This window comes from Strongylocentrotus purpuratus, unplaced genomic scaffold (genome assembly GCF_000002235.5).
Source record: "Strongylocentrotus purpuratus isolate Spur 01 unplaced genomic scaffold, Spur_5.0 spur5_scaffold_10, whole genome shotgun sequence".
In the NCBI taxonomy this organism is placed as follows: domain Eukaryota; kingdom Metazoa; phylum Echinodermata; class Echinoidea; order Camarodonta; family Strongylocentrotidae; genus Strongylocentrotus; species Strongylocentrotus purpuratus.
In genome coordinates, this window is record NW_022145595.1 from 21664338 (window position 1) to 21687475 (window position 23138).

At 38.8% G+C, this 23138-nt stretch overlaps 1 protein-coding gene across 1 annotated transcript; it reads left to right on the plus strand.

Annotated features, from left to right (window-relative positions):
- The first annotated feature begins 253 nt into the window (after positions 1 to 253).
- Positions 254 to 23138, plus strand: LOC115917886 (dickkopf-related protein 2-like). The gene is made up of 3 exons (XM_030979164.1): positions 254 to 310; positions 15281 to 15578; positions 16247 to 23138. Exons 1-3 carry the CDS (start codon positions 254 to 256, stop codon positions 16792 to 16794), a joined length of 903 nt encoding a protein of 300 aa, XP_030835024.1. The 3' UTR covers positions 16795 to 23138.

Here is a 23138-nt window from a genome sequence, read left to right on the forward strand (position 1 = left end):
TGCTCCCTCTCTCTCTCTCTCTCTCTCTGTCAGTCTGTCTGTATGTCTCTTTTCCTCTGTCTTTTTCCTCAATCTCTCCCTCTCCCTTCGTCTTTCTCCATCTTCCTCTGTCCTCCACATCTGTCTTCCGCTCTCCTCCCTCTCCCTCTCTTTCTCCTTCTCTTCATGTCCCCTCTCTCTTCCCCTCTCCCCCTCTCCCCATCTCACTCTCCCTACCTGTCCCTCCATCTCTCTTCCTCTCTCCATTTCGATAATGCCAGCGACCAGGGAGTCGTTCTGCGGCTTCCTAGAAAGTGGTTACGACTCCAGAGTTTGTTTTCAGTAGCCATTTTATTACCCCACATGCACTGCTCGCCTTTTGTTGCCGTGTTTTTATTAAAAACGGGGCCGATGCACTTTTTCTCTCCTCTACGCGTGATACCGTTTGCCTTTTGATATATGCCGTTAAAGAGGTTGCGATTTTGTATTTTCCTTTTCGATTTCTTAAGTGCTTAACCTAGTTAGCTAAGTGATATACCTTCTGTAACTTATCGACATCAAAGAGAGTTTTTCTTTTTATTAGAATGTTTCTGTTCCAGTATTGGCGCGGACCCATTTATTGTGAATTAGTGTCATTTAAGGGAAGGGGGGGGGGGGGTGGTATAGATAAGAAATTGGACCAGGGGAACCCATGGACTTGACATATCCACCTGGCAATCAGTTACAATATGATACACCTGTCTCATAAGATAAATTCTGAATATAGTAGTATTTACTATTTTGTGTTGCGTACATTCATGACGTTAACTTCTTAAATGTATTTGTAAGCAGACCCATACCTCTCTATTCCAGAATCGGATTTGAACGCGAAACAAAAAATGATGGGTGGAGAAATCAATTTGCGATTTATTTTGGGAGGCTGGTCCGAACGTCAAAACGGTCCAGGGTGCCGACTTTACGTGGTCTAATGTTTATCCAACAATTTGAATTGTAATGAAGACGCCACGCTATGGCCACGGATTCATCGCTTACTGACCTGGGCTCACAGAGGTCAACGTTAATGTATTGGCACAGTTGGGAGCAAATCCCTTGACGTATCTACCGGTACAATTTTTTTTTTTCGGAGGGGGGGGGGGGGGGGGGTGTCTGGCTCTATAACTATTAAAGCTTTCATCGGTTTTGTGGATAGTCGTTATAGTTATTAGACACGGGAAAAGGATTTGCAGTTGGTAATACCGGTGCCGTTTTAACATTTTATTGAAATATTTTAACAAAATGGAAGTAAAACTAGAATAGTACTGGTAGCCTAAAATTTAAAATCCATCCAAATTGTATTATAAATAGTTTTTCGTTCATTAAAAAAAGTCCTTTGATGCCTAACTTTCAAATCAGAGGAAACAGGACAATTAAAGAAGGAATTCCCCAAAGTTTTATCTTTAATACACAGTTATTCCCTAGTACAAAATATATGATCAAACGGAGGGCCGAATATGATAATTTGGTCTAGTATGTATAAGTAACCCCCACGGAGTTCGATGTCCAAAACCGTCACGTCCACGTCAAGCGCGAACTCCGGTTGTGGGAGGGGGATGTTTTTCTATCGCGATAGGGGGATGCATTCCTCTCTCAAGATATGTCCATCTCCGCAGATGATGATTATTTCTCTATTTGTATTCAGTGATTAGGCAAACCACATCATAGTTCGCCGTACATTGGATCGCAACAGGAAGGTCTAACCATAGACCATGGTTTAACTATGCCTACTTTCTTGTCATGATATTTCGAGGATGAGCTAATAGGGGTTCCATGTTATTTGCTGTTTGACGAATTTCTGTACATACAAATGCTATTGGGTCAAGTTCGTCATAAATTTTGTTAATTTAAATTCCATGAACATCTAATCCAGAGGCTGAAAACAAGGTTTAAAAATGCAATATAATATACTGATTTTCGTCAATCACACTGTCCATATTATGTCCTCAGGTTGTTATTTATTTAAAGTCAGATCAAAAGTATGAAAAACAAAAAATTAGGAGGGCCATAACTGATCGGGAAAGTCTAAACCCACTATCACAGTACGAATGATGAAAATGATTTGATTTTTGCCCCAGTATTAAAAAAGTTTGTCAAAGTACTCACGATGCATAAAAGGCTTGCACAAGATTTTCGTACCAAACAGTGGTGAAAAAAAATTTTAAAACCCGATAATACACATGAGAAATCCCATCTAAGGTCACTTTAACCCACCGTATGTCGTAAAGTAGTCAAAGATCGGCCCTGACCTCACGAGACATTCGGGTGACCTCAACGTTGTGTTTGAATTTGAGTCCGCAAGTGGCATTGAAGGCGAGAAAAGAAAACGAACCACTTCCAATTGAGGAATTTCCTCACAGAAAAACCTCAAAATCAAAAGGAAATATTGATTTGGAAATTGGAAGTGGTCATTTTATTTTGAGTTATGGTCGTACTTAAACTCAACAGTCTTGCCAAGGTTGTGTCTGGTAAACTCTTAATTTTGTATCAAGTAATACAAACTTTTCGCGATGACCGATAGAGTATGCCTGATTGTAAGATGTTCCTTGTCATTTGTATGTATTCAAAGCTTTAGTTCTTTACTTCTAAAGTCTATTTTGTTCCTTATTTTGTGTCCTTTACGTAAGAGCTGTTCGATGTAAACTTGGACATTCTTTATTGAAATCCCTTGTTACATAGAACCCATGATTGAAATTGGGCAATATGGAATCGCATGATATTACACATTTCGATTTGATTATAATGGTACCAGGAAAACCCTCTCATTTCCATCATGGTACTGGTCCATGGTACTCTTATTATTTACCTAAACGATGAGTTCCACTGGGTTCCACCATGGTTCCACAACTCCAATCGTGGTATGACTATGATTAACTTATTTTTTAAGTCCATGGCCAAACATTGCCATTGTACCATGCCCTTTGAAGTCCCATGTAACTTTCCCATTGCGGATAAGCTGGACAGATTAACATACCAGCGCACACGTGGGTTTTTTCTCCGTTCTTTTTCTGGCCGATCTCTTCGTTCGCGGTTGAACTTCACACCTAATAAAGCTAAATTTGTTCAGGTGTTGCCGATATGTGTGTAGTCTTGGTGACCAGACTTCCTCACTTTATGTACGCCCATAAACCCGTTGTCCGTATCGTTTTCGGAGGCCTAATATCGCGATGTCGGCGCATTGCGACATCGATGTACAGTGACATCGTAGTCGTCGAGAACGAAGCGGAGGATGAGAAGCACAATCATTGTTATCGACTCTGCCTAGAGCAACTTTCATATTTTCGTTTGAGAATATATCAGAGCGTTTGAAATCTAGACTAGCCGCTCTGGAGCCAATGACACATGTTAAACAGATTTTTGAGGTGTCGCAGTGTCAACATTTTCAGTCTTTTGTTGGATTGTTTTCCTTCAGATTTGTACTCACTAAACCCCCTAATTTTAACCTTTTTCTCACGGTCAGCTTTACCATTTATTTGTTTCTTTCACTGATTTTTGAGATTTTACTTCCATGTTCTGTTCTCTAGCCTTCATATGTATTGTGTGCAGAATGCCCAATGTGTTGTTTATTTTTCGTGAAGAGATGGATAAAATCTCGTCAACTATTGCCGAGTTTTAATCACACACAACGCTGATGGCGCACTTCAATTTTGACATCGGATTATCTCAAGCGGGCTCAATTTTTATTCACATCTGTAATTTTCCGTAAGAGCTAAGTAATCTGAGCGGTTAGTTATATCCATAGAATCTTAGTTCTTTTCCAAATATCAATATAATATGCAAATAGCAATTATTAGAAAAAGTGGACTAAGATGGACAAAAAAGATAAGATTTTCGAACAGGGTACTTCTTTTATTTCTTGTTAATGCAAGGTGGTTTTGGATACGATCATTATAGTGTTTGGTATTGTTTTGTATACTGTAGTTGATTAATGATTCGGATCCATCGCAACTCTTTACAAGACGGGGCCCTGGTATGTACTACATGTATATTCAAACAGTTGCGATATGTCAGCTTTTAAAGTTCGACAAAAGGTCAGCTCCCCTTGCAAAGCCCTACCTAACATTAGTCATTTTCGAAACTCTAACATTTTATTATCATCATCATAACAAATTTACAAACAGAGTAAAGGAGAAAATGTCTTATTGCCCAAAGCTATGCTACTTTAGAACTGATGGAGAAGACAAAGTGTAAATCTGTAGGTCGAAAAGGGAAAAGAAGGGGGAAAGACTGAGATCCACTATTTGGCGGAAAAGCAGTGAAGACAAATTAATCCAAGTCGGTGGAATCAAATCGAAAGCATTCGTCCCGTAAGATTCCAATCATTTCCATCCATTCCGCCAAGTGTTTGGTAGCCTGCCTTCAATATTAAAAGGATTTTTAAAAACTTTCTTAACTCTCAGACCGTCTAAAACACGATCGCAGAGACTTTCGAAAAATCTACTTATTGGAATTCAGTAGCCAATTGCCTTTTGAATTGTGCGAACATTGACGTGTCTGAACAAGGTTGCCATGTGATATAAAGCAGTGAAATTGGCCCTTGTGTTGATTTTCGAAAGTCTTTGCGATTTTGTTCTCACCTTTATCAGTAGAAGGCGATTACATAAGTCCGGAGTGTAGACTAACCCATACCACATTACATCGCTCACAGTGAGAGGAGAGGTATAGGTCTGATTAGTCTATAGTATACCAGACCCTGTTACAATTTTACACAGTATTGCCGAGAGGGAAAAGCTGGCTTAGGTTGGAAGTAAGGCTAGCATAAAGTTTTGAATGAAAATGTTTGCGACGGCTGCTGCGCTCTGTCACAAATCAGGAGGGTTGTGAGATGAAGAATCTCAACAATTCTCCGAATTTGTATGAATTCGGATTAATTTTAAAAGCGACCATAATATTTGTGTAGTATACCCCCCCCCACACACACACACACACATACAAACACCAACGCATTTCAATTCGGATTAGCGCGCCTGACATTGATTATTACAAATTGCCTTGAGATTTTTTCTTGTAAGATTTAATCCTGTCAAATTTTGTCTACTGCTTTCAAACTGGCTTATATGCGCACAATTTTACAAAATCATTTTGAAGACATTCATTGGTTCTTTAATATATCACAACGTAAAGGGTTGGGCTGTATGGTGTGGGTTGGGCAACATCGTTAGAAGAAAAAAAATAGGACATCAAGTAGCAAACAAAAAAAAACAAAAAACTTTCGAATCGTCAGCGTTTTTGGCATTTTCGCCTAGAGCATATTGCGTGGTTACCAATTACACATCCCGTTGTCAAGGTTGTCATGTTGAATAAGGACGTCTTTGCTTATGTGACACACTAACATGACTGTAAACATGTGGGACTACATCATGTTTTTTTGTCTCGCATCCTCAGGCTTCCAGAATGGGTAACCGTTTGGAAATTACGTGTGACACCTGGCATGCTGCTGTGTTGTTTTGCGTAGGTTGGACATAAAAGTTTGACAAGTTTGACGAGTTTGACGGGGCGAAGATAGCTAAATATACACTTCCTTAACCGCCCCTAGAAGTCGAGGAATTCAAATTGTCAACTCCGAAGAATTCAGATTATATTAATGGTGTACAAATAAAAAGAAGAAATAAAAAGGGAGAAGAATATATTTCTTTACAATATGTGTTTTTAAACCAACTTAATATTTACGTATACATGCATATACGAATTCATATCATTTATCTCTGCTCGGTGTGTCATCAGTAATCCTACTATTTCGTTATTAGTATATGATACATGTGTTTTGTTCTTATTTTGTATTTTTATTGTATATATATATGCACGGCCCAATTGTAAAACAGCTTAATAGCTGAACTTGGCTTTTACCGTGAATAAAGACATGAATCAAATCCAATTAAATAAAAAAAAAAATAGAAGAAGAATAAGGAGATCAAGAAATAAAGGAACAAGGAAAACGAATAAAAGAAAGAGAAAGAAGAAGAAAATAAATTTGTACTTAGAAGTTGATAATACGACATGTTTGTTACCACTTAAGGTATCCAGAAACGTGTCAGTTTCCATGTATCTGGCGATTACTATATTTTGCGATGAGATCATCTTACACAATCATACTTGATATTAAAGGTTATTCACTCGAAACAAACAGTCACATACCTATAGCAACAGATTCACAATTCTTGGGAAGCTCTCCAAGTTGGACATGTGCGGAAGATAAAACAGGAATTTTGAGTCACTGGGCGTCGGGAAAACGGGTTCCAATTTAAGGCTAATCATTTCAAATTGAGTCACAATGTTTTACCCTGTCACAATCACTTTGATGTGGTATGAGGTCGTATTGGAACTCTGAGCTATGTTATATTTCCTCGAACAGACTGCCCAAAGAGAGAGAGAGAGAGAGAGAGAGAGATTCCCCCTTCCCGATTTAGTGGTTGGACTTGAGGAGAGGTGAACTGGTGGCGTCGTAAGCTTTGTTAACTTTAGGTCAAATCTTGAGTTAATAATTACTGTTCAAACCCTATAAATTATACTTGTAATTCATTATTAATTGTATCTCATTACAATGTTATTTCATTTATGTAAAGTCACATGGTATGACAAGTAGACATTTTATGTATAGTTGTTTAGTTTATCATTTTCTTTTTCCGGCATCCGTGTGACGCTCGTCAAATTTTATTGTTGTTTTGTATTTACCGCGGCGTTTTTTTTTCTTTTCTTCATAATGACGTTTGTGCTTAACATTTGTGTATCTTACTGTTGCGCGCACTTGCCATTATTTTCATGTACAAAGTAAAATCCTCTCGAGTTTTTTCCCCCGGTAATTTACCGCGGCATAACTGAACAAGCCTTTATTCTGTTTTATTCATTACAAACACCCAATTCTATTAATTTTCTGTTCTCAATTTCCCTTCCGACACAAGGAGGGCATACGCTTTCATGCCCGATTTATTAAATCTAACCTGGTTAACCCATCTGAAAGAAAACAGACGACCTTTCCCCCCAAGACAACCGTATCCAAATCAAATCATAACTACTAAATAATAGAGGTATTTATTTCTCATTACATCTAATTAGTCTGTATACGTCACGAACGCATGTTGTTCGTTTTACATTAGGTCTTGTTTGTTGGGCGGTTCGGCTCGCTGTGTTTTTGTCATTACTGAATGAAGGTTCGTCTGCTTATGAGCTTGCCTTTTCAGTTAGCGTGTAACTCTTGTTCCAGATACCATTTAGTCCCTTTAGTAGGTCACATCGGCATTGCAAATACCCCCTCCTCTTTAATTTCACCCTCATCAACTCAATCAGTAGGTATGATGTTTTCTCGTTCTGATAAAGTTGACCTCATTTAAGTCATGTACTCAACCCAAATCAAGCAAAACGAGTAACTGGAAACAAATTCGTATTACGTTGTTGTTGCGCCAAATCAAATGAAACGAGTTAATCTCAATTTCACGATATTCGGATACTGCATGTAGTAATCATTGCCGAAACAAAAAGTGTTAAAGAACAAAATAGTTCTGGTCTTTCTACTATTCTTCTTATTCTGTTTTTAAGTCAGCTGGAAGATTGCCATAGTAGAAATGTCCAACGTGAAAGGGATGCCTTCATATTCGAAATGTCTGAAAATTTGGCGCCTTCCAAGTCTCATGTTTTATCATGATTATCATTTTGTGCTACAAAATTATCCCTTTTTCCAACATTTCCAAATTGCTTCCAGACATTGTTTTTTACAATGTAATATCATGACCAGAACTCAACTTTTTAAAGAGAAGAAAGCGCAATCAAAACGGAACAGAGGGTGGAACTGCTCAGCCCAAATTAACCTCAACCTCAAGAAGATTGGAAGAGGAAGGAATCGAGAGTCAGAATTCCACTTTCTGTCCTTGCAGTTTCAGTCTGGAAGGAACCGAGTGGTCATGGATTAATTTGAACCAGTGAGATGATACCCTCTTCAAAAATGAAACTCTATCTGTCGCATCCGTCCTCCCAAAATTGAAACCGTGGTATATACGTGCATGACAGTTCCCCCTGTATGGAAGTTCACGTCTGATTCCAATGATATAAACTGCAATGGTTAGTAATGACTGAGTAGCATTATATACATATACTGACAATGCTGTGTTGCTGTTTGATGAATGTCAAATAAAACATAATTCACTGGTGAAGCTCTATGTGTGCCTGCAAACTACGGTCACACCTGTATATTAAAGGTAAAAACCAGTATTGGAAACGCCCCAATTTCAAAAAATGAAATGGAAGCTCTCATTACCAATCATGTGAAATAATATGTTTTGACTAATACATGATGATACAAAATTTGCCGGGAAACCGCCTACTAATTCATGTATTTGGTAAATTTGTTTCTCTCATGGTCTGTGAGAGATATAGGGTAGTCCCATATACATCTTTCTGTGTATAATGCTTGTAACTTTACGAAGAATGGGCCAAATTTCTTATCATTTTGATGATTCCAGAACCTTGCAGATGCTAGATGATCAACCTTTTCTGATCGAATCCACAACGTTTCTTTCACAATGCAATCGCATGACCATAACTGGTCTTTACCGACCGAAGGGAACACTAAAAATGGCCAATGTAGACAGGTGGCCTTTGTAGACAGGTTCTACAAGGTTCTACAACACATCACGGAGCTTATCCATCCCTCCTTGGATGCGTTTTCTTCTAGAGGAAGCTAATGTGGGTGACCGCTATAGAGAGGTTTGACCTTACCTGTACGTGTAAATCCTGTCTGCACTAGTTTGGCCAGGAGGGATTAGACCTCCCTGCATGGTCACTGACAGGTGGTTATCTCATCAAATCAGCTCTCAATTAACATAAGAAAAAGAAGATCATGGGTCACCAACGGGTACCGCTTAGGCATTGTATGCTATATAGAGGGCGCAAGTAACTACAAGTAGTGCAGTCCCGCTTTAAAGTGTACCTCAACAGATGAGATAAATCTCTATTTTCTTCTCTCGTCTTCACCTGACCACTGTCCATCCCATGCTTGAGGCCAGTTCTTCGTAATTCACCGAGGCTCCATTATAATACCAACCGCTAAGTCGCCATCATGTCAAACATGCCAATTTGGTAAATTCAAAACGGCAAAGGAGCGCTCTAGGCGCGTATTTATTTTGAATCCATCTCATTCTGCTACCACCTGTTTATGAATTTGATATGGAATTTATTGATATTTGAAATTAAAGGGCTATAGTTCTGGCTTCCTGTGTTCTTTCTCCCTTAGACCAGGAACACTCCCCGCTTCTTGACCTTTAGGCCTACACAGTCATATCCATGAACCCACGGAAACCTTACTCCCCCTGTGAAGGTAGTAAGCCCCCTCCCATTCCTAGTGCCCCAACACCATTACCAACTCCGCGTCTCCACCCCCCCCCCCCATCGCTCGCGTACACTGCAATCGTATTTCCTCTACATAAAAACATTTCTTATAAATTATTATGTATCTGAATGCTAAATATTGAATAGAAATGTATCGGAATTGGGAGGAAAGAGAGTGGAGTAGCACTAGTAGTAATTTCGTAGCTAATCTATTGATATTAAATGACACATGCCTATTTTGTAACGCACTAAGCATCTCTCCATCCATCCCCTGTTCTTATATCGTACATGTATACTATTTTTCTATTGAAAATCTTTGTAATTTTTTACAGGTAAAAACAAAATGCATACAAGGAAGAGCATAAAACATATATTACGAGGGATAATCATTTTGGTGTGGTAACAGTTATCCCGTTATGTGATGGTATGTTTCTCTTCCAATTGTTTCATTCAATACACTCTTATTTCCACGGAGTCAAATTTCACTCTAAATGGCGTCAGCTGGGAGTCAACTCTATTCCTAGTTAAAGTGACACGGATTCCGAATCAATTTGACTCGGATTGTGTGGCATCAGCTGAGAATTGACTCAATTCAGAGTCAAGATGACTCCTTTTCCGTGTCACTTTAACTAGGAATAGAGTTGACTCCCAGCTGACGCCATTCAGAGTGAAATTTGACTCCGTGGAAATAAGAGTGTATAGCCCTAAAACGAATGTTGCCCCGCCCTGCAGCCAACGCCCCTCACTCACTCACCCCCTCCCCTTATTCAATTCGGCATGAACACAGAAGCGTGGATGGTCGTCAGAACAGGTTTACCAGGCTAATTGCTGAGAAATTGCTTGCTGCGATTGCTAATAGCTCCCGTAGGACCCGCACAGCGGGTAAGCCATTCAACCTACCCATTAACTTGGCAAATTGGTCATACCGTTTCCCCCGCCCGCGCAATCACTTGGGAGCAGCCAACTCGATGCTTGGACGCCGTTTAGGGACCATGTCTAAAATCGATTTGTTTAGTAATTTCCGCTACCAAATCAGACGATATGAAGAAAATGTCATCACTTACAAAATCAGAAAGACCGTTACTTGAACTTTGATTGAAAGAAGGAAACAGATGAATGGAATTTATTAAATCGTAAATTAGTGTGATGAGATGTTGATGTTTTGGTGTTTGATTTGGAATCAGTGGATATGAAAACATACTCGGGCGGGCACATTGTGATCATGTTACTATTTTGAGTAGGTCTTCTCGTTTTAATGTGTCATGATTCAATATTTTTTCAATTGTCATATCTGTGTGCTATATTTAGGTCTCGATTTCACTTAATGATTCACATTGTGACTCCCCTGCCATGCCTGCTGGCGATATGTCGGGAAAACTAATAAAAAACGTTCGGAATAATCAACTGCGATACATGTTGGCTGCATTTACATTTTTATATGACTCAAATATAATTCGTTTGGACACAATGTATCGACTGCGTAATCGTTGCAAACATTTGCAAATGCATTTTTACGAGACTTGAAAAAAGCAATGATGAGTGTGTCATTACCGGTAAACATTAAAACGGTCTCTTATGACATTCGATCCCTAAACATGGAGATTTGTAGTGATATCTTAATGTCAAGGTAAAAATTGTCAAAAGTCATGTCCGATGAAAAATATGTGATGGGCTCTCGGAATCCCTAAAATGCCAACAAGATCCTTACGACCGAGACGTGTGCAAATTCACATTCCATCACACAACAATAACACTAGTATTTTCAGCCGATTTGGGTTGAAAAATTCCTATCCAAATATTTTGATCCAAAGCGAGCCTCGGATTTTCCAGTAACATCCTTTCAAAAGTCGGTGGTAATATACGAAAACATTGTAAGTACAAATCGCTTAGCGTACGCGAAAGGATTTTTCTTCACTTTACTGTTTTTCTTAGGACATCCCTTATATCCTTTGTCGTTCATTCTACTTTCTTTTCAAATATTGAATTTGTGATATGGGCAAAAGAGATGTGACCTTTGACCTCTACGAGCCACGGGGGTGTTGGTGCAGCGGTACGCCCCTCGTGGGGGTGTCGTAAGTCCTCGTCGACCGACCCTAACAGCATGATCTTCACAGTGCAAGTTCATCTTTTTTTGGAAAGTGATGGAAAGTATAAAATTGGATGGGAAGTAAGAATTGTGCGTTTTGGAAGGATATCGCGAGCTTGGTTGTTCTGTGTTTACATCTTTCTGAGTCTCAGCAGACGGTCATAATTACATAGAAATATATTAATAAAAACATCTTGTATAAAACAAGGCTGCTAATAAATCACTTGATCATACATAATTGTTCTTTATTGAACTAGAATTGCCGGCATATACTTGCCTGGTATATGATTTTGCATTTCTACTGTTTCGTTTATGATATTAAAAAAAAAAGGATTTCAGAAATATTGGAGTAGCATTTACGGGCATGTCAGGCTTGTCGACCCCATTTATCCATCTTCTTCATGAACTCATAACAAACAGATACGAAGTGAACCGCTCATATTCCGAGAAAGTGTCTCTCAGGCATCTTCATCAACACAAGTGTTGTCTCTTCTCCAAGATCCTCCTAAGTTTGCCATAACTCATTATCAGAGAGAAGAGGTCAATGGTTGTTTCTCCTCCATCAAGTGTAGGCCAGAGTTAATAGAATGACAAGATCGAAAAAACAAAGGCAGCGCTTGTGATAACATCAAGTGTATACCACTTTCTTTTCAAGTGTTTTTTTTTCCACGATAAAATGTTTTTTACCTTGCTTTGCTTTGCTTTGCTTCATGAAGGCACTGATTATGGTTGTATTGCACGCCGTATATACCCCTATTTGTGAGAAAAAGGTATTATTATGTGAAGGACTACGTATATTTCCTTCGTAATGTATTTTTCTTTCGTTACTACACAATTATGCTTTACCATTTAAGGTTATTTCAACCATCACTCATGTCAAATATTCTTTTGAACTTTCAACTACAAGTACGTTTCTTGTTGATTTGTAACGTTTTGCTGTAAAGAATGCATACTTGTTTTTCGATACAAAAAAAAAAAAATCATTTTGATATGAATTGAAAATTTGCTCCTTGGACTGGAAAGGTTTTGTGCCTGCAACTTTGCAAACTATGTAGGCCTAGACCTATCCGAAAGTTCATTGGGCCCTTGACTTGAGAGAAAGTTTTGCCTAAAGAGCCGAGGCATTCCTCCTCGCCCGGGTCCTTACACCCACTCTCTCCCTCTCCTTCTTGGAAGATAAGATTGATTCGTGCGATCGGTGTGAAAGCCATGTAAACAGAGGATACGATTTAAGTCGGTGGACTTCAAAGCGAAGTTCACAGACCCGGTGCCTCTGCGTCAACTATCGGGAAACAAAGTTATAAGGAAGGTTGGGGGCAGGGAGGTGGGAGGGAAGACGATGGGAACGGAAAGAGAGAGATAGAGAGAGAGAGAGAGATGGACGGAGAAAGAGGGGAAAGTGGAGTAAGAGAGAGAGAACAGAGAGAGGATGGAAACTTAGGACAAAATGGGTATAGAAATTCACATAGATGGGTTCGTGAGAGGTAGTTTAAAATAAAGAGAGATGGAGACGTTCAGGAAGAAGAAAGAGCGTGTGAAAGAGGGGCTACAGAGGGAATAAGAGAAGAAGAGGGAAAGAGGAGAGAGAGAGAGAGAGAGAGAGAGAGAGAGTCTTGTCCCTGTTTGACCTCTCGCATCACTTTTTCCCTCCTCATTCTCGCGCTCCAATTTCAGTCACCCCTGACGCCCTCCTCCACCAATTACCCACCACCAATAGCCGCATCCTTTTGACCCACGGGGGCTCAAATTGACAGTCATTATCTTTCACCTTGGATCCCTCCATTAATCCGCTCACGTGTCTGCTTTTGACGATGTGGTGTTTCCTCCTGGCAAGTTCAAGGATGGATCGGGTCATTGGAACCCCCTTTCCTCCCATAGCCTCCCATCCGCTTGAATGTACACCCCTCCACCACACCCCATTCCAAATACCTCTCACCCCACACTCCTTCATTACCCCTCATCCTCTTCTATCGTTTACAACTCTTAGCCCTTTATTCAAACTATGAATTACGAAGTGCATATTCTCGTGCGATGTGATTATCATCTTTGTATTCAGCTAGCAAAGTAAACGTATTCAGTTCGGACGGTGGCAATACTTTGAAGCATACTTTGTAATGAAACGCAAGCGCATAATTCAGAAAGGGAACTCCCTGTTTACCAGGGATGTTATTACACCTCTTGATTGGGACTTTTTAAAACTTACGAAACTGTCTTGTATGACAATTTCACCTTTAAAACGAAGGAACAGGACCTACTTTCATTTCTGAGACCCAATCCCTCAGCGTACTCGCCCACATCGTCTTGTCACCCGCGCGCCATGCTCGGCCAAGACGTCGGGCCCTGTGTGTGGTTCGTTTACTTCCGACGCAGTCCCAGTGTATACAAGACATCTAAACACATCTTTGGTTGTTTATCAATGTAGTTTGATGGAACACAAATTTTGGTTCCACTCGCAAGATGTTATAAATCATCAAAGGAGAGTTGGCTCCCCTGTTCCGTGCTCGTTTTATTTTATTAACTCCATATCTGTATTTAACGTTTCAAAGGCAATGCCATATTCTCTAGGCCTGTATTTGGGCATAAAATCCAACTTTCCATTTTCTTTAAGAACTTGTTACCTTTCTGCTTTCGTTGTATCATCTGTCAGTGTAGTACTCATTTTATATGACTTCTGAAACGACCCCTCCTGATTTGGAACTTCTGAAGAAGTGTATCATTCTACCCGAAGTAGGAAGAAAGATATTTATTGTTCAATTAATTATAGATCCCAGTATTGGAATTCATCTGAATTTTGAGACTTTGCATTCGTTAATCCGCAAAAAAATAAAAAAATTGGCATAAATGAATAGTTTCGAGTAGGTTAACTGGTGGCAATTCATAGAATTAAGATTTTGAACTATTGGATAAACTGCATGAGAATTTAATCAAGAAAACATGAAAGACGTTTACATTTGCGGTGTACTCGATTTAAATTCCATGACATTGTGTCCCTGGAGAACTTTGTATACAGATAGTTCTGAAAAGAGCATTGGGTCCAGACAAAAAGTCCTTTGAATCATACCCGGGTTATTATGTGATAGAATTACGTTTCCATATCCTCTTTTGATCCATTTTACATGTTAGACGAGTCGAAGATTTATGACTTTCAATCATGGTTAAGTGTACGAACAATAAATAAAACATTTTATGTGTTGCTTTTACGCGAATAAAATCTGCAGTAAAGCCATATTTCATTATCCCATTTTTACGTCCTCTCTTTTACTCCTGCCCTCCTTTCTCTGCTGACTCGATGGCTACGATTATCTGTCTGTTTTTGTTTGTGTATCTCCTTCTCTTTCATCCTCCCTCTCTCTCTCTCTGCCCCTTTCGTGTAGAGTGATTGTAACAAAATAGGACAGCGAATTGAATTATGATTTCCGGTATCTTGTCGACGAGAATAAAGGGTGTTTGTTCGGGAGGCTACCATAGGTGTAAACTAAAACGGGGGTTAAAAATATGAAGTATTCTATATCATTCCACCAATAAATTTGAAACATAGATGGGCCTTCTCCACCCTTATTGTATACCGAAATTAGATTCAAGGTCTAATGGCTTTCTGCGTGAATGATGAGTACACATGAACTAATCTGTTTTATTCCACGAATAACGTTGAAACATAGGCTTAAAGAGAATAGATTGGCAATTGCGTGACTATCCTTGTGAGTGGCATTTTCAAGGCTAAATATACACATAATAGACAAATTTTAGTTGTAGGAACAAGGAAATCACATGATATTTTAATTATTTAAAATAAATTCATCAATACTCTACCCTCTATTGCATATTGATTAATACAGTTAGCGTGTTGTGTATGTTATTTTTAAGCATTTCAATCTCACTTGCTCATTCCAGGTGCTATGTGAGGCAGACAGGGAGTGCCCGTACAAGTACTACTGCCACAGCGGCGAGGGCCACAAGTCATGTCTCAGGTGCAGAAAGTCGCATCGTCGTTGCCATAGAAACAAGATGTGTTGCCAGGGAAACACGTGTGTCGATGGTCGCTGCATCCCCCATCAGTTCCGATTCGACGAGGCCTACAACACCGCCGTGCAAAACTTCGAGTCGGAGGTGAACGAGGAGGAGGAGAGTATCCTTCAGGACACCAAGTTTAAACTGAGAAAAGGTAGGTTTTTCATAATAATTATTCGATTTATTCAGTATCCTTCTCTCGTCTTCCTTCTCCTTCCCCTCCCTCTTCCTCTCCGATCCCTCTGTCCACTACCCCTCCCTCTGTCCCCTACCCCTCTCCTTCCCCTCCCTCTTTCTCTCTCCGCTCTCACTCTGCCCCCCTAAGTCTCCCTTCTTCCCCTATCCTCCCCCTCTCCCCTCCTTCCACTACTCATTCCCCCCTCCTCCACCCCTTTTCATAATATTTTTAGATTTATTCAGTACCCTTTCTCCCCTCTCCCTTACAATTGAAGGTTCCAGGCCCGAAATAAACTGATAACCTAGTGCCCTTTTGCGAGGTATTGGTCCTCAATTACTGTACGTTGACACCCCAATTCAATTTTGAGGTAACATCTGAAAGAGATGAGCATTTATATAATACGGGGGAAATTGAATACATGATCATAACTCTGTAAAATAAGGAATGGTTGGTTATTGATTCTAGACTTTTATAGTTATATATATTATCATGATTATCCAGTTGTGTTTCCGGAATCGTGGGCATAGTTTAAGAGCATGAGAAAGGTTTGGGGGCTTTCGGAAATCAACATCCCTATGAACTCGAGTTTCCTGTCTGTTTTTATAATCAATTTCTCTTTTTTTTTTCTGTTCGGTTCTTTCTAGCTCGCCAGGGCGAGCAGTGTTCTTCATCTGTATCGTGCGAGGACGGTTTGTGCTGCGCTCAACATCTCTGGTCCAAAATGTGTAAGCCAATGCTGGAAGAAGGGGACATCTGCACCAAGAAACGTGACCGTCTCACCGACGTCTTCCAGCGATGCGAGTGTTCGCAAGGCCTCTCCTGTAAGCGCGATTCTGTTCCCGAACGCCGCCTCCACGTCTGCCAAGCCGTCAAGCACCGATCAAGCGGCACCAGCACGGAACGAGGTGGCGGAGAGGGCGCTGCTCAGGGTGAAACCTTGTCACAGCGCGAGAGATTACTGTCGCTTCCGGTCGAAAAGATCCGACCGCTTCCGAGCAAGAACGACGGCGACCTCCTCGGCTACCTCTCGGCGGAATCGGGCGAGAAGCTCTTCGACCTCGCCGGCAGAGGCGAGCGGTGGATGATGGGGCGGTCGGCGGAGAAATTGAAAGGCACGGCGTACAGGGACACGACCGAAATTACGCGAACGGAACAAGCCGATATTGAGGCCAGCCAGTTAACTGTATTATGATCACCATGATCCTTCTGATGACTTGATGAGGTAGCAAGATGGTGAGATGCGAATGGTATGATGAGCATCTTGCGCAAAATGATGAGAGGATAATCCGACTATGATGAGGAAGACAATCATAGGACGGGCGCCAGACCTTTGACGGGGAGTCGGAACAGTCAGACATCGCTAATTGGAAAAGTAAACCCAACTCCTTGATGAAGCCGTTTCACTGCCGAACTCTCCCTGTCTGTCGCCGCTCTTTAAAATCTCCTCAAGCAGTGTCGCCACTCGAAAAATCTCGCTCGATTGTTCCACTTTATGAAAAATAGATAAAAATATGATTGGTGCGGTATGGAGAAAGCAAACGAGTTATAGAGAGTCGCTTGTCGGTCATGATGAGCTGAGTTATGGTATCTGTTTAACTAAATCGATAATACAGAGGGTCATATTGCGATGTCATTTAACTGCAGGTCTTCCAGTGCGACCATGCAAAATGCAGAGATGAGAAAATCTAAGTAAGAAGTAACTTTCTCTAATGATTAGGGGGTAAGATTCTGGCTTTATTAGTCACAGTTTTGTATTCAATATAGCATTTCATGATAACCAACAAAACACTTGATTATATAAAAGGATATTTTCTCAACTATTGTACTTAATTTATTAATCATGGTATTAATTTATGATACACGTAACGTTTGTATGTTTATGTTTTAATTTGCATAAATCTTAATCAGGGCATCTAGCCTCGAAATTTGCACTGGCAAAAATGATAATAAGTGTATACAAAATCGATGTTAAATTCTAAAGAAATTGAAATCTGTATTCAGATATGAATATATCACTGACGTTTAAGGCAGTGCACATGTAAAACTTATCATTGTATTCATGTGGCGTGGATGACCAGTGTGTGACGTAACAACATCAATCATGTGATATCTCTCTATTGATTTAAGTATATAACCCAACTCTCAATCACGTTATGTCATGTGATACTGGTCACGTGAACATGTTGTATGTCATGTGATAATGGTCACGTGAACATGTTGTATCCATGCCAACAGTAAATTCAGTTTGATTTCTAATTGTTATGGAGCAATATATAGTAACCTTATATTTGAGAATATGTATTATTTTCTTGTTTGTACATAACACGGGTAAGATATTTCTATATCGATGTTAACACCATATTCGAAAACGATTTTGTTTATGATTTAAAAATTATTTATGATTCCAGTAAGAGCTATAGTAATCAGTTCTTACGACGGTTCGTTTTAATCTTGTTATATTTATGTACCAATTATACTTAAATTAAGAGGATTTATCGGAATAGACATGAGGCTGTATTGCATGCTTAAAGCATGTACTTGTTCGTATTATCCTTCGTAAAATTCGTTAACATGCACAGACTTTAGGGTACAACATTAATATGAAACTTGTTTCGAAATATGTATTTTTTGTAGTCGCTTACAGTCATGATAAGGCCGAGTATAGTGCCACTTTTTGATCAAAAGTTATTCTTGGACAAATTGAAAGTGACACCTTTGCGTCAAAACCTTTTCGATTTTGGTTGTTTTGTTTTTTCCTTTTTAGTTTCTTTTTTCTTAACTTGGTTATCTTAAGCTATAAATCTATCAATATGTCCGATCTGAGAATCAACGATTCACAATTTCCTTGTTTACATTTACTGCCGAACTTAATTTCCTGTTGAAATGCGAGATATTTTCCACTGTTTGTGTTTTTGGTTGGGTTATTAAAACAAAATAAGTTATGCGTTTTATGCTTTGCGTTGAAAGTAGTAAATACTGCGTTTTACCTTTTCCTGAAACCTTGTTCGAATCATAAATTAATGGCTAACGGAACATTCGAAATACGATGATACACAGCTGAGCTTGGAAGGGGTTAGGAACTGGGCAATGAAGTTAGGAACACTCTATTACAAGAAATAGCCGTTAAATCAATAGTTATTAGATTCAAAATGAAAGCAAAAGAGGTGAAAAGTGATGATTTAATGACATCGGAAATATCTATTTCTTGTAATTATCACCTTGGCAATGGCCTCTCCTGTGTCATTGTTCAAGGAATTTGGCTTCAGAACACGGCTCAAAAGATTTAATGGCTTCCCAGAGCCACACCCTTAACCATAAAAATCGTATTAGTCTCTAATCCAAACGTTTGTTAAATTTTGTCATAACCTCTATATAGTCCAGAATATTGTATACCACGGCTCATTGTATAGCTGTTGCAATAGATTGTGGTCATTTTAGAGGTAATATTCTATTTTAACGTTTGGAAATGGGAAGTTGAGCGATGCGGTTATTGTTTCAGAAATAATTACCCCCTGTTTTCTGCATGTAGGCTAATAGTGGAGCGTTTCTCTCTACCTGCCAAGTGTGACTGTCTGACAATCGGACACACCCTTAATTTCGTCACCGGTCTACCATGAAATTGTTGGGTGTCGCTTCAAAGCCCCCCTCCCCCCCCCCTAAAAAAGTTAAACTTAAGCCCCTGATTTGCAATAGGAGTGTGCGGTTATTCTCTTCCTTAAAAACATTATTAAGAGTTATAATTATTCAAACGACACATTAACATGGTATGATATGTTATTATGTAATAATAGGGCGTACTCCCATCAAATATGAATTACAACGGACTGGAATAAAAAATAAAGTCCTCTTCGGAGAAAGCAAAATTCGGATAAAGATTACCTACGTTTTTCATTTTTTTCTTCTCAATGGGTGCGGTTATTTAAATTGGGATGACATTTACGAGGAAAATTGTGTCGTTTCAATGCTGACATTTTAATCACACACTGACAATACGTTTGCCCCACCTTTGTTTTGCTCGCGCGATTTGGACAACATTGCACGTCAATCAGGCAATGCTTAAAATGCGAAAAGTAGGCAACACAGGTTGAGCCTCGAATCCTGTTTATTTTGACAATTCTGAGTCACAGGGTATATGCTTGGAGAATAATCCCGATTGTGGTTTTAGGGCTTCTTAAAATACGAAATCCGCGAGGGCTGTTTTGGCGTTTCCTCGCAAGTTTGGCATTTGACGGCCTCGATCTCGCCTCGTGTTAGGATTACAGCGAACATGGAGAGGAGAGGACGCCAATTTAAAGTCCACCGCATACAATGCGACGCTTCTACGATCGATTTTTTAATAGAAATCGCAGTTGCAATGGCTATGAAAATTTGATCATAATCATCTTCTTGAATGAGGTTCTGAATAACGAAATAAACATCAGCAATCGAAAAAGAAAACCTAAGCCTTCTAGTCGGCATAAAAGCCAAATCGGCTTCAATTCGCAGACAATCGCACAACTGAAACGACGTCACTACGATTCGGAGCCGATATGAATTTTACTCCATCAAGGAAACTTGCAGTCTGCTGACATTTTTATTCTATTATTTATATTTATGTATTTTGAACTAAGTTAATACAGGTTTAAATGTTCCGAGTCAATTGCTATTGCGAGTCCTTCCAAAATGGGGTCGTAGTCAGATCGTATAGTTTGTGGTGTCGCTTTAAATACCTGGAGCGTGATTCCACACATAATGTTACTTTGAGCAAAATAACGATTCGCGAAATGATAGTTAACAAGATTCCAATGGTTGATAAGAAATAAATAGAATCGGACAAAAATATGCGACAAAATCGATACTGATCTGACAATCAGGCAACATTTTATCCGCCATTTTGACGACTTGAAATCAAAACTGAATATATTACAAAAACTTACGATAATTATTGAACACCTTCTTTTTGAAGAGTACTTAAGTATTATGTTTTTTGTTTTAATCATGAGCATGATAGTGAATATATTTATTTTTTATGAAACGGGTAAGAAGATGTTTTAAATTGGACACAACGTTGCCAAATTGGAAATGTAGAGCGATGTAGAGATGATGTAAAGCGATGAATCATTCGGGTTTCATGGACAAAGTATTGATATAATCACTCTCTTACATTGTTGGGCATTATGGTTAGTTATTGTGTCTTAGTGCCTTTGTATTTGCCCAGATGCTATAGACTGACAAATTATATTCTGAATCAGAATTGAGACGTGCTTTCCTGGGTGATACTACTTCAAGCAATTTAATGAGCATGTTTTGCTCGTTTCACGGAATTCCTATTCGACCAATACCCCAAGTCATCACCAACTTATTCTCTAAATTGATTAACGATCAGCATCGTTTCCTGTTTAAATTATTAAAGATGATTGGGTACTTAGCAAAGCAACCATTGTGTTGTTGTTCCTTTTGCATTTCCACTTAATATGCAGAGGAGTTTAAATCCAGACTCGCAGAAGTGCTACCAGTGATCTTTTTATTTTTATGGTTGAAACAACTCCAAAATTGAGGTTTTAATTACTCTTCTGAAAGTGAATTGCGCTGTTTTGAGGTAAATTTCCACTCCAGAATGAAGAGACTAGTATGAGTCCGTAGAGTGAATTCCACTCCTGTCCATTTCCATAGTAGTTTTGGCCGAAGCTCTACGGCTGGAATATCAGCCATGCATGTTGACATTTCAGTATTGTCATTTAAAAGTTATCCCGTTGAACCGAACTACAAAATGATTACGTCCTAATTCGGACTTTGTTTTAAATTCATACCGAGTCATTTATCCTTTGTCTGAGTTCGCCGCCTAGCGCCATTCCGTTCATGCCGTCATAGTTGCCTATCTTTCAGACTTCGCCCCTTATTAAGCCGATGTGTATTCTCTCTTTGATTTGAATCTCTTCTATGATGCCATATCATGTCCGGACTTTTCATTAGGATCATTTTCCATTCCTCAATTTTCTTTCATCCTCATCTTTTCTTTCTCCCTCACATATCATCTCTAATTTGGCTGGTAGCGGTGCGGTGTATACGCCGTGGCGCCGGCCGCATTTGCATCTCAAACGGACGCCGATGAAGAAAAATAATTTCTTTATCTTCGGATAATGAGTTTTTGATTCTTTGTGATTTCGGTTTCATTTTCTTTTCCAATGAAGGAAGAGTCTTATTACGAAAGGATAAATGATTTTTGTTCTCTCTCTCTCTCTCTCTCTATCTACCCTTTCCCATTGATGCGCATGGATTTTGCTCATAGATCTTGCTCATAACGAGGACATTCAACAGTTAATGTTCGAATGGAAAAACTTTTTGCTTCTCTTTTCAGGTTCTCTGAGATGGACCTGTTGTTTGTTTTACCGTTTAACTTATTATACTCTCTCTATATGTGAATCCAACATTCAATCATTCTGTTTTCTAAAACATCTACACACGGCGGAAATTATGGTAACATTGTATTCTGACACGTTTTCACCATGTATTCTGATCATATGCGATCGTTTTCAAGTGTATTTAATTATGTAGAGAGTTGTATTATTTTGATTCCACATATTGTAATAGAATACTTAACTCATAGTGACACGTTTTTCAGACTTTGAATTAGATGGTAATTTAAGTTGATAATAACGAGAATATATATTTCAACCTGCATAGATAAAGATTTGTAAAACGTATTTAAGATTTTAAAATTTTGAATAAATCATGTAAACAACAATTTTACAGAGTTTTGAAAAGTGTATTTTTATATAATATTTTAGCAAAAACAAATCATGTACTGAAATCGTATAGAAAATTTGATAAAGCTTGCTGCTTTTCGATGACTAAAGAATGGAGCTACAGCGTTTTGTTTTCATAAGTTAATAATATTTCTGAACAGTTTCGTTGAAACAACCGTTTTTCTTTCGTTGTTTTTCATTCATGATATTTGATTACTTTTCTCTTGTATGACTTGAATGTAATTTAGTTAAATTTACTGATAAGCTGTACCGTTATCAGTATTTTGATTAGAAATTTCTTGTTATGACAATGATGCATGATTATACCGCATAACCTACATTAATGACTTTAAACCAATTAGGCAGCTATTACATTCGATTGCCTGTCAAAAGGTCGTAACACATCTAAAATAAGACCATTCGTAAAGGCGACCTTTTGGCGGGCAATTTATTGCTTGATTACAATATCTGTTCCAATCGTATATTCGGATACGTAATCAAGGCATGCTTGATTATGACTAGATTTATCTTGCAATCAAGAATAATGTTTCTTCTTCATTATTTTTGTTCCTGATCGATGATTATTAATTAGTTCTTATCTTGATCATGGTTATCAATCATTTTTACTATAATGATGATTTTGTCTGTGGTAAATTGGTTTATTTAGTGTTTTACCTCGATTTAATATCACTTTTATGTTGTGCTTTTTATCTTGTCTATTATTATTTATGAAAGGGCCATTGTGGTACCGACCTTTGTACATATCTGTACATGCCTTTATACAAGAGAATTAAATTTGTATATTACCGTA

Excerpts from the sequence above, each read along its gene's own strand:
- LOC115917886 (XM_030979164.1), top strand. The coding sequence starts at position 254 with ATGCCAGCGACCAGGGAGTCGTTCTGCGGCTTCCTAGAAAGTGGTTAC. Across the intron at positions 311-15,280 it reads AAAGTGGTTACGACTCCAGA|CATTTCAATCTCACTTGCTC; the intron begins GTTTGTTTTCAG and ends GTTATTTTTAAG. Across the intron at positions 15,579-16,246 it reads CAAGTTTAAACTGAGAAAAG|CTCGCCAGGGCGAGCAGTGT; the intron begins GTAGGTTTTTCA and ends GGTTCTTTCTAG.